Source organism: Chelonia mydas, chromosome 6 (genome assembly GCF_015237465.2).
Source record: "Chelonia mydas isolate rCheMyd1 chromosome 6, rCheMyd1.pri.v2, whole genome shotgun sequence".
NCBI classification, from domain to species: domain Eukaryota; kingdom Metazoa; phylum Chordata; order Testudines; family Cheloniidae; genus Chelonia; species Chelonia mydas.
In genome coordinates this window covers 116,725,805-116,740,300 of record NC_051246.2, presented here as the reverse complement: position 1 = coordinate 116,740,300, position 14,496 = coordinate 116,725,805, and the positions used below count along the sequence as shown (strand labels likewise).

The following is a 14,496-nucleotide window of genomic DNA, read 5'->3' as shown; positions in this document are numbered from 1 at the left end:
GTTTGCCACAGGCAGGGGTGATCAAAGCTGGTATCTCTCTCTTGAGGATAATCGAGGATGCAAGGGTGTATCTCTTGCATGCGTGCAGCTTCAGACTGGGTCCGTATGCTGCTCATCTGCATGCTGCTTTGGCTCCTGCAGAAGTAATTGATGATTGGCGCCACAATGTTTCCTACAGCAGGGGAAGAAACAAAGGAGCTCTGCCAAGGAACCTTCAGCAGAGGATTGCAGAGTACCTCCAGGAAAGGTACCTTGAGATCTCTAGAGAGGATTCCTGGGAGATCCCCATGTGCAATAACAAACTTTTCTGCAGGGCACTCACTTGTGCAGCTGCACAGGGCAATGAGAAGCAGATGCAAACTGTCCTAGTGCTGTTAATTTCTATCCCTTTCCCCACTTGTACAATGTAACAAAATAAAGGAGACCTATACTTCATGTCTCCCTGCAGTGTCAAAGCAAAATGAGTACTTTCCGAAGCTCCCCTCTCCTGCTTTAGGCATGCCAGAACCCAAGTAGTGGGACTGGCTAGACCCCTCCGGAGTCAAAAAGAGGTCCTGGCTTACCACGCCACCACATGACCCTGTCCCATATCCTCCTCCAATTCCACTTCCTTGTCCACCACTTTGTCCTCAGGGTTGACTCGGCTGGCTGTTCATCCAGTTCCCCTGAAGTATCCATAGGGCTCTTGGTGGTGGAGGTGGGGTCGCTGCCAACGATGGCGTGCAGCTCCTTGTAGAAGCTGCATATCTTTGGCACCACATCAAGGTGATGGTTGGCCTCTCTTGCCGTCTGGTGTGCCTGCCTCAGCTCCCTGAGCTTAGCTTGGCACTGCTGCATGTCCCTTTCGTGCCCCTTGTCCACCATGCCACGAGCAAACTGCTTGTAGGTGTCAAAGTTCCTACGACTGGAGCGGTGCTGTGACTACACAGCCTCCTCTCCCCACAGACCCAGCAGATCGAACAGCTCCGGTGTACTCCAGGCAGGAGCATGTTTGCTGCGGAAAGCCAGCATGGTCAGATGGGAAGATGCTATGTCAATGCTGAGAAAACAGGAAGTGGCATTTCAAAAATTCCCAGGGCTTTAAAAAGGGAGGGGTGTATGCCTGTGTACCTGGCTTCAGGGCAGCAGAGTTGAAACTGCTGACCAGAGTGGTCAAGATGGGCATTGTGGGACACCACCCGGAGGCCAATTAGGGCAACACATAAGCAAGCACAGTGTCTATACTGACACAGTGTCACTCTAACTTTGTAGCAAAAAGCTCTATTCCTCTAGTCGAGGTGGTTTTATTATGTCAGTGTAGCAGGAGAGTTAAATCGGTGGGAGGAGCCGTGCAGTGTGTACACCCCCACTGTTTTGTTGACAAAAGCTGACTTTTGTCCACAAAACCGTGTAGTGTAGACAAGGCCTTAGTCACAGTTCCTTCCCAGCACTGCTTCTGGGCTAGAGGCATTACATGCCAGGCCCTACCCATTTCTGAGCCCAAAGGCTAATCTAGCCTTTAATGAAGAAGCTTAATGAAATCCAAGCCCAGCTGCTCTGTGCCAGTTCTGCCACTCATGTCATATTTTTTTGTAGAGACAACATGGGTGAGGTAATATCTTTTATGGGACCAACTTCTGTTGGTGAGAGAGACAAACTTTCGAGCCACACTGAGCTCTTCTACACTGCATACATTTTTCTATTCATTTTCTCACTCAGATTTCAGATTACATAATGATAACTCTGAGCATGTTATGTAAGGGTCTGCCACTCACTCTTTATTCATTAGATCCTTAGCTTAGCTAGTACCTTCGCGAAGAACATCGTAAACCTCATTCCTTATCAGAACACTTCCTTTTCTTTGGATTACAACCGCAATTCCACAACACCAAAAAACATATGGCTTTTTCAGGGAGAATTTTCTCAAATATATTTCCCATTCAACTTCCATTTATTATCAAAGATGATTTACTTCAATGCCTCACACATAAAGTTAGGAACATGTGTGTTTGCAGAAGTTGGTCCATGAAGTATCACAGGTCATAAATATATATTTTAAAATTTAAAATTCTGAAAGCTTCCTGTACAGCACAGAGAATGGTATGAGCAATCCATTATCCACAATGATCTCTCTCTAAAACAAAACAAAACAAATGTAAAGTGGGGTCACAATGTTTATTTCACAGAGTAATCTGATTGGCTGAACAGATTTAGATACTCTATAACTTTTAATATAAGTATACAGTGATACTGTAAACTTACTGCACATTGGAACTGTGTTTATATTCCAACTGGGCTGGGAAAATTGAAGTAATTTTAAAATAAAAGTATTAGTTACAGTTCACTGGAGTTTTGAATGATCTGAAGATTATTTTGACCAAAGGGATACGTAGGGACAAATTCATGTCTGGTGTAATTCCATCTACACAAATGGAGTTATGATAGGGATTATCATATTTTTCAAATTATATAATCCAAGTAAATCAACTAATAATACATTGTTGTTTATTCATTACAACATACATACTTTAAAATATAATACTATTCAGTCCCATAATATGAGCGACAAAATATTAAGATTTTATTAGAATTGATGGTAACGGCTCTGAAATATAAAAGATAAATAATTTATCGCTAAGTAAATTTTATGATACTTAGGGAGTCAGGGTGACTTCCCTCCGAACCAGAGGGTAAAGAGCCACCCTCTCAACCTGAGTGGGTGGGGCCAGACCAAGCTTACTCCAATCCCTGGACGAGGAGGGGTGGAACCGGAAGTACAAAGGGCGGGGCCCTTTGCCCAGTGAGGGCAGCACCAGGGAGGGAGACAGACACAGGCTGCTGGCTGTTCCCTCCAGACCCTGCTGCCGACCCAGGGGAGGCCCTGGGCCAGGAGAAACCTGACCTGGAGGAAGGACTGAGGCGACCAGGACTGCCAGTCGCCGAGTACCCGGAGGACCTGGAGGGGCCAGGCTGTAACCCGGGCCAGCGTGAGCCTGACAAAGAGGGGGAGCTGGAGCTGCCAGCAGCTGAATACCTGGACGAGCTGGAGGGACCGGAGAGGCCTGCTTGAGAGACCGGGTAGGAAGTAGCCCAGGGGCAGAACTGCACAGTGTGATGGGTGTATTTGGTCAGCGTGGCACGGATGGTTCCCGGCTGACCCAGTGGCGGGACCCTCTCCTCCCGCCACTGTCAGGACCCTGGGCTGGAACGCAGTGGAGTTGAGTGGGCCTGCGTTCCCCTACCCCGGCCAACCCGCCTTGGGTAGCAGAATCCCGAATGCCGCAGACTCCTGCCGGCGCTCCCCCTGCCTGAGGGGCGCGCCGCAGACTCCTGCCGGCGCTCCCCCTGCCTGAGGGGCGCGCCGCAGACTCCTGCCGGCGCTCCCCCTGCCTGAGGGGCGCGCCGCAGACTACTGCCGGCGCTCCCCCTGCCTGAGGGGCGCGCCTCAGACTCGTGCCGGCGCTCCCCCTGCCTGAGGGGCGCGCCGTAGACTCGTGCCGGCGCTTCCCCTGCCTGAGGGGCGCGCCTCAGACTCGTGCCGGCGCTCCCCTGCCTGAGGGGCGCGCCGCAGACTCGTGCCGGCGCTCCCCCTGCCTGAGGGGCGCGCCGCAGACTCGTGCCGGCGCTCCCCCTGCCTGAGGGGCGCGCCGCAGACTCGTGCCGGCGCTCCCCCTGCCTGAGGGGCGCGCCGCAGACTCGTGCCGGCGCTCCCCCTGCCTGAGGGGCGCGCCTCAGACTCCTGCCGGCGCTCCCCCTGCCTGAGGGGCGCGCCGCAGACTCGTGCCGGCGCTCCCCCTGCCTGAGGGGCGTGCCGCAGACTCGTGCCGGCGCTCCCCCTGCCTGAGGGGCGCGCCGCAGACTCGTGCCGGCGCTCCCCCTGCCTGAGGGGCGCGCCGCAGACTCTGGCTGGTGCTCCCCCTGCCTGACGGCCGTGCCACTCTGCCCGGCGCACCTTCTCCATTAATTCTCCAGTGACCGAAAGGTGTGACTAAGGTCTGCCAGTGGGACCATAGCTCTCAATCGCCCCCTAGAGGCTCGGTGGACCGATTGAAACCTGTCACAATAGCAGACTCCTCTCATTTTAGTCATATTGGTAAGGTTCTTACTATTATATGAGATGGCAATAACCTTTGTAGATGATGGAACAAAAAAGTATTAGATTAGAAGGCAAAAATAAACAGATGGCTGGCATATCAGAATATTGTCCTAGTGCAATCAATATATTGACAAAATAGTTTATGTGGTGATTGCAGAATAGTTGTGCACACAGACATCTGCCTTAAGGTTGTATGGAAAGTGAACATAAATCACAGAGATAATAACCATGACAAATTGTGAGCTTCTGTACAAAAACGTAATGCTGTTAAATCAGTATTGAGAGTATCAAAAACATGAAAGAGAACCTAGCCTTCTGTTGTATATTGATAGCCAAACTCCTGGTAAAACTAGCAGACCTTCAAATCTAATGATGATCTGTTTAAAAAAACATGAGAAGGATGATTAATAAGAATGTTTTTTGGTAGATGGGAATAGTGAAGTCAGACTAGATGATCACAATGGTCCCTTCTGACCTTGGAATCTATGAATCTAATAAAACTTCCGTTTATTCTTCTACTGGAGAAGATTGGTGTTTGTTACTTCCATTTCACATGCAACAACAAGGTATTTTATATTTAATAACAAAGAAATTTTATTACCTTGCCTTTTACACTTCAGGGAATATGAAGATATTTTAGTTTTTGCAATATTGTTAGTCTTTTTTATTCCAAAGCAGAAGTTTTTGAAACATGTTTTTGAATTAAATAGCTTCAAGCAAGAAAGTACAAATGCAATAATATTTTTGCTCATATTCCATTTAAAGAACCCTATCCACTTTATAAATATTAACAAACTTAGCCTCACAACAGCCTTATACTGTAGGCAATGCTTATTATCTATTTTATACATGAACAAATTCAGGCTGAGACATTTCATGCACCATTGAAGTCAATGGGGTTTTGCCACTGATTCAATTAAAATAGGACTGGGCCGTAAATTCTGTCCAAAATTCACACAGGGTGGCAGACCCTTAGTTGGCAAAATTGTGATAGTGCCATTGAGGTAAATGGTGCTATGACCATGTTCATCAGCTCAAGATCTGCCCCAGGACTGCGACAGAACAAGGAATGTAATAATCCAGCTGTCCTGACTCCTAGTCCTGTACATGAACCACAAGCCCATAATTCCCAAAGCAGCAGAAACCCATCTGCTGACCTCAAAGGCATTGTGTAAGGCCCTTTTCTTTTCTTTGCCAACAGGTGTTGAATCTGAGGGTGGTATATAGTTTAGTGGGGACCAAGAGTCATCCAGTGTAAGCTATTTTTAAAAATCACACAGGCTCCAGATAGTATGTTTTATAAATACACTTATATAAATTAAAATAACATGAACTGGAGGTGATGGTATTACTGAAATAACTTACAAGTCCAATGCACAATAACAAAAATAGTGAGTAAATATGGGGCACTCTTATAAAGTATATAGGCCATAAAACCAATGATATCTGCTTAGAATTAGAAAGAAAAAAATCAGACAAAATAGATATCAGTAAAGGAAAAAGATTTGTTTCTGTTTATAAAATGCTTTGAAATAAAATAACTGTATAGTACAAATACCAAGTAGTATTATTTATAAAGTTTTGTCATTACTCCACAATCACCATCACAACATTGTAGCATATAAAAAGGCTGACAAATTGGAAATTAGGGTTTGAATTTATTATTGGTTGATTTTATGTGTATATTAACCATTGCATTGCAGTGAAGAATTTAAGATGTTTCTGCCTGTATTGTACTTGCAAAAATGTAACAAACGAGGTAGGTTATGTGGACTGTGACACTGAAGTAAACTAGCAAATTATACAGTCACATGCATAATTCATTTTTACTAGCTAAAACATGACTTTTGGCTTTGGTGTTGGTAACACTTAAAGTAATAAGCTCTGTTTAGGAAGACACTTGTACCCCCAAAAAATTAATTGCAGGCTTAAGCAAAGATGTCAGAGACATGAAATGCATGAATGCATCCAATGAAGTGAGCTGTAGCTCACGAAAGCTTATGGTCCAATAAATTTGTTAGTCTCTAAGGTGCCACAAGTCCTCCTTTTCTTTTTATGAAATGTACAGTTTACTTAGTTGGAAGATGCAGCTTTTAGGCTCATTGGCAATGGATTTTTTACACAATAAATCTTGTAATTAAAGTACAATAAATTTACCAGTAGTAGGCAGCAATGTCACCACAAGTCTTGCAATATTTGGAGTTTTTCTTAAAGCTCCAGCTTTAAGCTGAAATCATGTTATTTGGTGAGACTCTCAGCTTTCTTTCTTTCTTCCTTCCTTCAAGTATGTTTCTAGCCCTTGTGGTTGAGGAGAACAGCTTGAAAATGTGACCTGAAAAGTCAAAAGCAGCAGGCAAATAAAAACAGCCCAATATTTATTATATTTTAAAAAACCATCATTCTAAAGCCAGTCTCATGATATTTGGGGGCCTCACTTGTGACTTTTGAATGTGTGGATTTGGAAATACCGGGTGGGACATAGAATTAGGGCCTAATCCTGCAAGCATTCCATCAAGCTTACTTCCAACTGCTGTGAATAGCCCTGTTGACTTCAGCAGTATTATTCTTTATAGGTTTCAGAGTAGCAGCCGTGTTAGTCTGTATTTGCAAAAAGAAAAGGAGGACTTGTGGCACCTTAGAGACTAACAAATTTATTTGAGCATAAGCTTTTGTGAGCTACAGTTCACTTCATCAGATGCATTCAGTGGAAAATACAGTGGGGAGATTTATATACACAGAGAACATGAAACAATGGGTGTTACCATACACGCTGTAATGAGAGTGATCAGGTAAGGTGAGCTATTACCAGCAGGAGAGCGGGGGGAAGGGGGGGAGGGAAATTGTAGTGATAATCAAGGTGGGCCATTTTTCCAGCAGTTGACAAGAATGTCTGAGGAACAGTGGATAGCTCACCTTACCTGATCACTGTTGTTACAGTGTGTATGGTAACACCCATTGTTTCATGTTCTCTGTGTATATAAATCTCCCCACTGTATCTTCCACTGAATGCATCCGATGAAGTGAGCTGTAGCTCACAAAAGCTTATGCTCAAATAAATTTGTTAGTCTCTAAGGTGCCACAAGTCCTCCTTTTATTCATTATAGTAAGCGTTATAGCTCTGATCTTGCCGCTGTATCCACATGGACAGATCCTGGTATCTGCATGGAGTCCCATGAAGTCAATAGATCTCTGTGCAGGCACAGGAGCTTGCCCACATGATTATAGTTGCAGGAATGGTATCTAAGGTTGGTAGAGCAGTGTTTGCCAGAGCGGTAATTTAGGCCTCAGCCCTCCAACTGAATCTGTAGGGGTGGACCCTTGTAACAGCTTATAACCCTAATGAAATCACTGAACTTCTGAATGCGTACAAGTGTTCACTCATGTAGATCCAATTGTAGGAGCAGGGCTGTAGTTATTTTTGCTATTCTCGTTTGGACACAAACTGATAGCTTGTAGTCTTCTTATCTATATTTTTACTTGGTATATACAATTACTCACACAGACATGGGTTATAGTTTTGTTTTATTTAACTAAATGCTACAATTTTCATTAGTTAATACATCTTAATGTTTACTGATTGTATTTCCCAAAATGCTATGTATACTCTCATTGTACTTAGGCTATGTCTACACTAGCACTTTTGTCGATGTAACTTATGTCACTCAGGGGTATGAAAAAAAACACCCCTCTGAGTGTCATAAGTTACACGGACAGAAGTGCCAGTGTGGACAGTGCTATGTTGGTGCGAGATGCTCATTGAAGTTGGTTTAATTATGTTGATGGAAGAGCTCTCTCCTGTCGGCATAGAGCAACACATGAGCAATCTTACAACCGCACAGCTGCATCGATAGTATAGACATGGCCTTTGTGTGCAAAGTTAAACACAACACGTGTGCTAGTTTTTGCAGGATCAGGGCCTATGTTTCCATTTTATACAAAGGTGACAAAATGAAGCTGGGATACCAAAATACTAAGTTCTGAAATTTAACATCAATTTAAAAAAATTACTTCACAAATAAGTATTACATTTTGTGACCCATAAGAGTATAAGATTGAACCCCCCCCCCAGGTCTCCACTACATCCCTGTTTTGCATATAGGACATGGATATTCACAAGTCTGTTCAGAGATTAAGGAACACAAGAGACAGAAGCAATTCTTAATAGATTCATTATCAAGATACATAGCTGTGTTAGAATGCTCAAAACCAGCTTAGCCTGGGACGTGGGGATTATATCCAAGGAAAATGTGCAGAGAAATATATCTTTGTTTTTTGGGGATACGTAATCAGTGGTGCATAGGAATGTGCGTGTTTTGAAGGGATGTTTGTGAGAAGATGATGTGTTGTGTCTTGGGGTGGAGATGTACTTTTCAGAAGGCAACATGTACTGTATGGGGGTGCAACTTGGGGACCTGATCCCATTTCCCATAAATACTCACAAACATTTTATTTTAAGCACATGAGGCCATTTCAGTGGGAGTACTCATGTGAGGACTTTTCTATAGTTAACATTTAATTAGACCTAGCTGCAGAACTCAAAGTGTGAAAAATTCACCCATGCATGCTGGAGCTAAACTGACCTAATGAATCAGGGAGGTGGCTACCGCTGCTCAAGGAGGTGGATTACCTATGTAGGTCCTACATCCATGGAACAACCACTTCCAGCAACACAGGAAGTGTCTAACCAGTGGTTCTCAAACTGCGATCCATGGACGACCAGTGGTCTGCGAGCTCCATTCAGGTGGTCCAGAGATAGTTCCCTCTAAGGTGCATGCCTGAGTGGGCCACACATGAGAGAATAAAGGGCCACCCATCTAATTAGTGGAGCTGTGCACGTGTGGCTCCACTAATTAGGTGCCTGGACTCTGGAGAAGATGCACATGTAAGGTGAGGTGGTGGCCTTGGGGGGAATAGAGGATAGGTGGGAGGGGGCAGTGGGGTGAGAAGAGGGGGTGGGGGGAATTTGGGATGTGTGGGGTTGCAGTGGCCAGAGAAAGAGGTGACTTTCCCCAACTCCAGGGCTGTGGCTGCTGTGGGGAGACGGCCCTCCTTCCCAGCCCCAGCTCTGTGGCAAGGGAGAGACCCCCACTCCTTCCCAGCCCCAGCTTGGGGGACTGCTGCTGCAGCAGGGGAGAGCACATCCATCGCATTAGAAAGGTCAGACTACTGATATTAAAATATGAGTAGTGTGCTTTTATTTGTAGAACAAAAAAAGTTTATTATTATTAAGGGGTTTTTTTTGGTTTTTTTTTTTTTTACACAGCGCTTCTATCCGAAGTGCTTTACAATGGTTAGCTACCGGTGCAAACAACATTTGGAAAGAACATTAAGTGAGCCGCCAAGCCCCTCAGCGATTTTCAAGTGGTCCATGGGAAAAAAAGTTTGAGAACCACTGATCTACACTGCAGAGGCTTGTGTCCACAGTGTAGACCTGCCCCTGGCCAGTGAAGGAAGGGGGCCAGGAAAACACAGCAGCTGAAATCCAGGCCGCACTGAAGCGAAGGGGATTTTTTGCCATTGACCTGACCCCCGCGCTGCGGGCCAAGGATTTCACCAGGCATGTAGACGTGTGCTTGGGTGCAGGGAGGGGAGTTCACTTCCCTCTGGCTTGGGGGGAGTGTGAGAGGAAAAAGAAAACCCCGTCCCCCTTAGTTGGACGGTTTAGTGGGGGAGGGGGTCCTGGCCTCTTAGCGGGGCGGGGGGGCAGTTTCCCCTCAGTTGAGGACAGCCGGGGGGGGGGGGGGGGGGCGTCTTTCCCCGTTAGCTGGACCGTGGGGGGGAGGGGTTCCTTCCCGGTCAGCAGGACGGTTGCCGCGGGGGAGGTTCCTTTCGCCTTAGCCGAGGACGGTTGCAGCGCAGGCGGCGCGCGACGCCGCTCTAGACTGCAGGCCGGGGTGAGCGCCCGCAGGCTGCCCGCGGTCACGCCCCGGTTCCCGGGGCCGCTCCTGCCGCACATGGAGGCCATAGAGGAGCTGGCGCTGGCGCCCTGCGCCTCCTCCCAGTACCTGCGGCCCTTCCGGCTCCGCTACCGGCAGGTGAGTCCCGGCTCCCGCGGCACGGCGGGCGGAAGCCCCGGCTATAGCCGGGCCTACGAGCGCGCCGGAGCGCTGCCCTGCCAGGAAATGCGGCCTGGCCCGGGGCTGTATGGTGCCCTCCCCCTCCCGCTTCCCTGCAGCCTCCTGCGGACCTGCCCCCTTGGCCTGCCAGTCCCCTTGCTCCTCGTCCTCACCAGCGCCCCCTTCGCGCTCGGTCCCTCCCAAATCTTTCCCTGCCTCTAGGGTCCCACTCCGCTCAGGCTCCCTTGCGCCCCCCTTCCTCGCCCCTGCCAGTCCTGCGGACGTTGGGCTCTGTCTCTGTGGGTTCCTTGTTCTCCCAGCTGCGTCAAATCAGGAGGAGGGGGGAAGACTGGGAATAACCGACATCTGAATGAGCGTGACAGAACACCAGAAGAGGTGACTTTAGTAGTTCTACATTTCCCACAGCTGAACAAGGCACGAGTGTCCCATCACAATTTCTTCTCAGGCAGGTTTGTCATGGTTACGATTGCTTGTGGTCTTTATGTGGCAGCAGTAATATTGTCCTGAAGAGTGCAGTAGTAGTCTTATAATGCTTGTCAATTATGATCTTTTCTATGAATCCAGTCATATATACTGTACCTTTCATCCCCAAGCACTTTACATTTGCTGTGTAAACAGGAACCACTTGATCCACCTGCCACTGAAATACAGTCATCTTGGGGGTAGAATGCAGCTGTTGTTTAACAGCACACAGCAACCTACATAATACTTTAGGACTGGAAGTGAAGGCAGATACCGTAGTCGGGGATCGGTCCTGCTTTGAGCAGGGGGTTGGACTAGATGACCTCTTGAGGTCCCTTCCAACCCTGATATTCTATGATTCATATATGATTGAAACTGAAGTTGGTACTTTTGTTGTAAATTGGAAATAGGCCAAAACACACCTGCCCTTGCGAAAAGTACCATTGCGTTTTGTAAAGGACTGCAAGTGGTCATGTATGCGGTGGTCAGACTCGGAACCTCGGTTTTATTTCTCATCTGAAAGACTGAATTATAGTGCCCCCTATTGCCAGTGCGTGGGCATTGGTTTGGTACTGATTAGGGCTGAAACACTGTCTGCAGCAACTTAATTTTCTTTGCAGGTCTCACTAAATACTAACCCATTTGGACCTCGCTTCTTGAGTAATGTCATGTAAAATCATAGTCATTTAGTTGCAGTAATTGGAGCAAAGTTGGATGATTGTCTAGATCATCAAAAATGATGAAACTGCCATGTACAGCCAACTTTACAGCACCCATGTGGGAAGCAATGGAAGTAGTAATAGGAAATCCTTTTCCTTATAATGTCAATACAAACATGAATCTCCTTTCAGATGATCCTTGAGAATTAGAGCCCTCAGCAATACAAAGAGTACACATGATACAATGAGATTAATGTCTGCTACTGTAACATATTTGTGTTTTTCCCTTCAGAATCTGTTCTGTAAATAGGTTTCTAACTGTACGAAGAGCAGTTGTTTCTCTAATTAAATGTACTGTAGTGGTCACTCCAGTCTCAGTATTGGCCTAGTGAGGTCCATTTGTTCATTACAATTCCATGGCTGTAGCAAATACAGGAAAACCCAGTGCGTGCAGAAATTAGCAATGCCAAGCTACTTCTCTTTTATCCTTTTTTTTTGGGGTTTGTTTTAGGCCTGGCCTACACTACGGAGTTACGTCAACTGTAAGGCAGCTTATGTCGACCTAACTCTGTAAATGTCTACACTGTTGTGTTGCTTCTACTGATGTAAATTGCCTACTAGACTGACCTAATAAGTCCACGTCTGTGAGAGACGTAGCATTTAGATTGATGTAGTTAGGGTGATGCAGTGTCTGTGTTATTTACATCACCTGTTGGTTGTCAGCCCCATGTGGGCCCCAGGGCAGGCAGGACTCCAGCTGTCAGTGCCCCACAATGCCCCACACAGCTAAGTCAGTGGAAGTGGCCTGGTGAGGACATACACTACCAGCAGAGGGGGCATAGTGTGGACATGAACCACCGCAGTAATTACTGTGGTGGCTGTATGTCGACATAACTTAAGTCGACTTAATTTTGTAGTGAAGACTTGCCCTTAGACACATTCATTAAGGAAGGAAGAGGAGGTGTGTGTGGAGGAGATATATTCAACTCCTAGTCTTAGCCCTGGTCTACACTAGGACTTTAGGTCGAATTTAGCAGCGTTAAATCGATGTAAACCCGTACCTGTCCACACGATGAAGCCATTTATTTCGACTTAAAGGGCTCTTAAAATCGATTTCCTTACTCCACCCCTGACAAGTGGATTAGCGCTTAAATCGGCCTTGCCGGGTTGAATTTGGGGTACTGTGGACACAATTCGACGGTATTGGCCTCCGGGAGCTATCCCAGAGTGCTCCATTTTGACCGCTCTGGACAGCACTCTCAACTCAGATGCACTGGCCAGGTAGACAGGAAAAGAACCGCGAACTTTTGAATCTCATTTCCTGTTTGGCCAGCGTGGCAAGCTGCAGGTGACCATGCAGAGCTCATCAGCAGAGGTGACCATGATGGAGTCTCAGAATCGCAAAAGAGCTCCAGCATGGACCGAACGGGAGGTACGGGATCTGATCGCTGTATGGGGAGAGGAATCCGTGCTATCAGAACTCCGTTCCAGTTTTCGAAATGCCAAAACCTTTGTCAAAATCTCCCAGGGCATGAAGGACAGAGGCCATAACAGGGACCCGAAGCAGTGCCGCGTGAAACTGAAGGAGCTGAGGCAAGCCTACCAGAAAACCAGAGAGGCTAACGGCCGCTCCGGGTCAGAGCCCCAAACATGCCGCTTCTATGATGAGCTGCATGCCATTTTAGGGGGTTCAGCCACCACTACCCCAGCCGTGTTGTTTGACTCCTTCAATGGAGATGGAGGCAATACGGAAGCAGGTTTTGGGGACGAAGAAGATGATGATGATGAGGAGGTTGTAGATAGCTCACAGCAAGCAAGCGGAGAAACCGGTTTTCCCGACAGCCAGGAACTGTTTCTCACCCTGGACCTGGAGCCAGTACCCCCCGAACCCACCCAAGGCTGCCTCCTGGACCCAGCAGGCGGAGAAGGGACCTCCGGTGAGTGTACCTTTTAAAATACTATACATGGTGTAAAAGCAAGCATGTGAAAGGATTACTTTGCCCTGGCATTCGCGGCTCTCCTGGATATACTCCCAAAGCCTTTGCAAAAGGTTTCTGGGGAGGGCAGACTTATTGCGTCCTTCATGGTAGGACACTTTACCACTCCAGGCCAGTAACACGTACTCGGGAATCATTGTACAACAAAGCATTGCAGTGTATGTTTGCTGGCGTTCAAGCAACATCCGTTCTTTATCTCTCTGTGTTATCCTCAGGAGAGTGAGATATAATCCATGGTCACCTGGTTGAAATAGGGTGCTTTTCTTCAGGGGACACTCAGAGGAGCCCATTCCTGCTGGGCTGTTTGCCTGCGGCTGAACAGAAATGTTCCCCGCTATTAGCCACAGGGAGGGGGGAGGGTTGAGGGGGTAGCCACGCGGTGGGGGGAGGCAAAATGCGACCTTGTAACGAAAGCACATGTGCTATGTATGTAATGTTAACAGCAAGGTTTACCCTGAAAGAGTGTAGCCAGTGTTTTATAAAATGTGTCTTTTTAAATACCGCTGTCCCTTTTTTTTTCTCCACCAGCTGCATGTGTTTCAATGATCACAGGATCTTCTCCTTCCCAGAGGCTAGTGAAGATTAGAAAGAAAAAAAAACGCACTCGAGATGAAATGTTCTCCGAGCTGATGCTGTCCTCCCACGCTGACAGAGCACAGACGAATGCGTGGAGGCAAATAATGTCAGACTGCAGGAAAGCACAAAATGACCGGGAGGAGAGGTGGCGGGCTGAAGAGAGTAAGTGGCGGGCTGAAGAGAGGGCTGAAGCTCGAATGTGGCGGCAGCGTGATGAGAGGAGGCAGGATTCAATGCTGAGGCTGCTGGAGGACCAAACCAGTATGCTCCAGTGTATGGTTGAGCTGCAGCAAAGGCAGCTGGAGAACAGACTGCCACTACAGCCCCTGTGTAACCAACCGCCCTCCTCCCCAAGTTCCATAGCCTCCACACCCAGACGCCCAAGAACGTGGTGGGGGGGCCTCCGGCCAACCAGCCACTCCACCACAGAGGATTGCCCAAAAAAAAGAAGGCTGTCATTCAATAAATTTTAAAGTTGTAAACTTTTAAAGTGCTGTGTGGCATTTTCCTTCCCTCCTCCACCACCCCTCCTGGGCTACCTTGGTAGTCATCCCCCTGTTTGTGTGATGAATGAATGAAGAATGCATGAATGTGAAGCAACAATGACTTTATTGCCTCTGCAAGCGGTGATCGAAGGGAGGAGGGGAGGG

General features: G+C 47.2%; 1 protein-coding gene across 2 annotated transcripts in view; it reads left to right on the top strand.

The window, feature by feature from the left end:
- Nucleotides 1-9,780: 9,780 nt before the first annotated feature.
- NUDT14 (nudix hydrolase 14) overlaps nucleotides 9,781-14,496 on the top strand; it is a 102,466-nt gene continuing 97,750 nt past the window's right edge. The window contains exon 1 of one of the 2 annotated variants that reach the window (XM_037901087.2): nucleotides 9,781-10,110. In XM_037901087.2, coding sequence (XP_037757015.1) covers nucleotides 10,030-10,110 — 81 coding nt within the window. In that variant the 5' untranslated portion in view covers nucleotides 9,781-10,029. Of the gene's footprint in view, nucleotides 10,111-10,270; nucleotides 10,602-14,496 lie in introns of those variants that run through there. The other variant, XM_043549264.1, reaches the window with a different exon arrangement.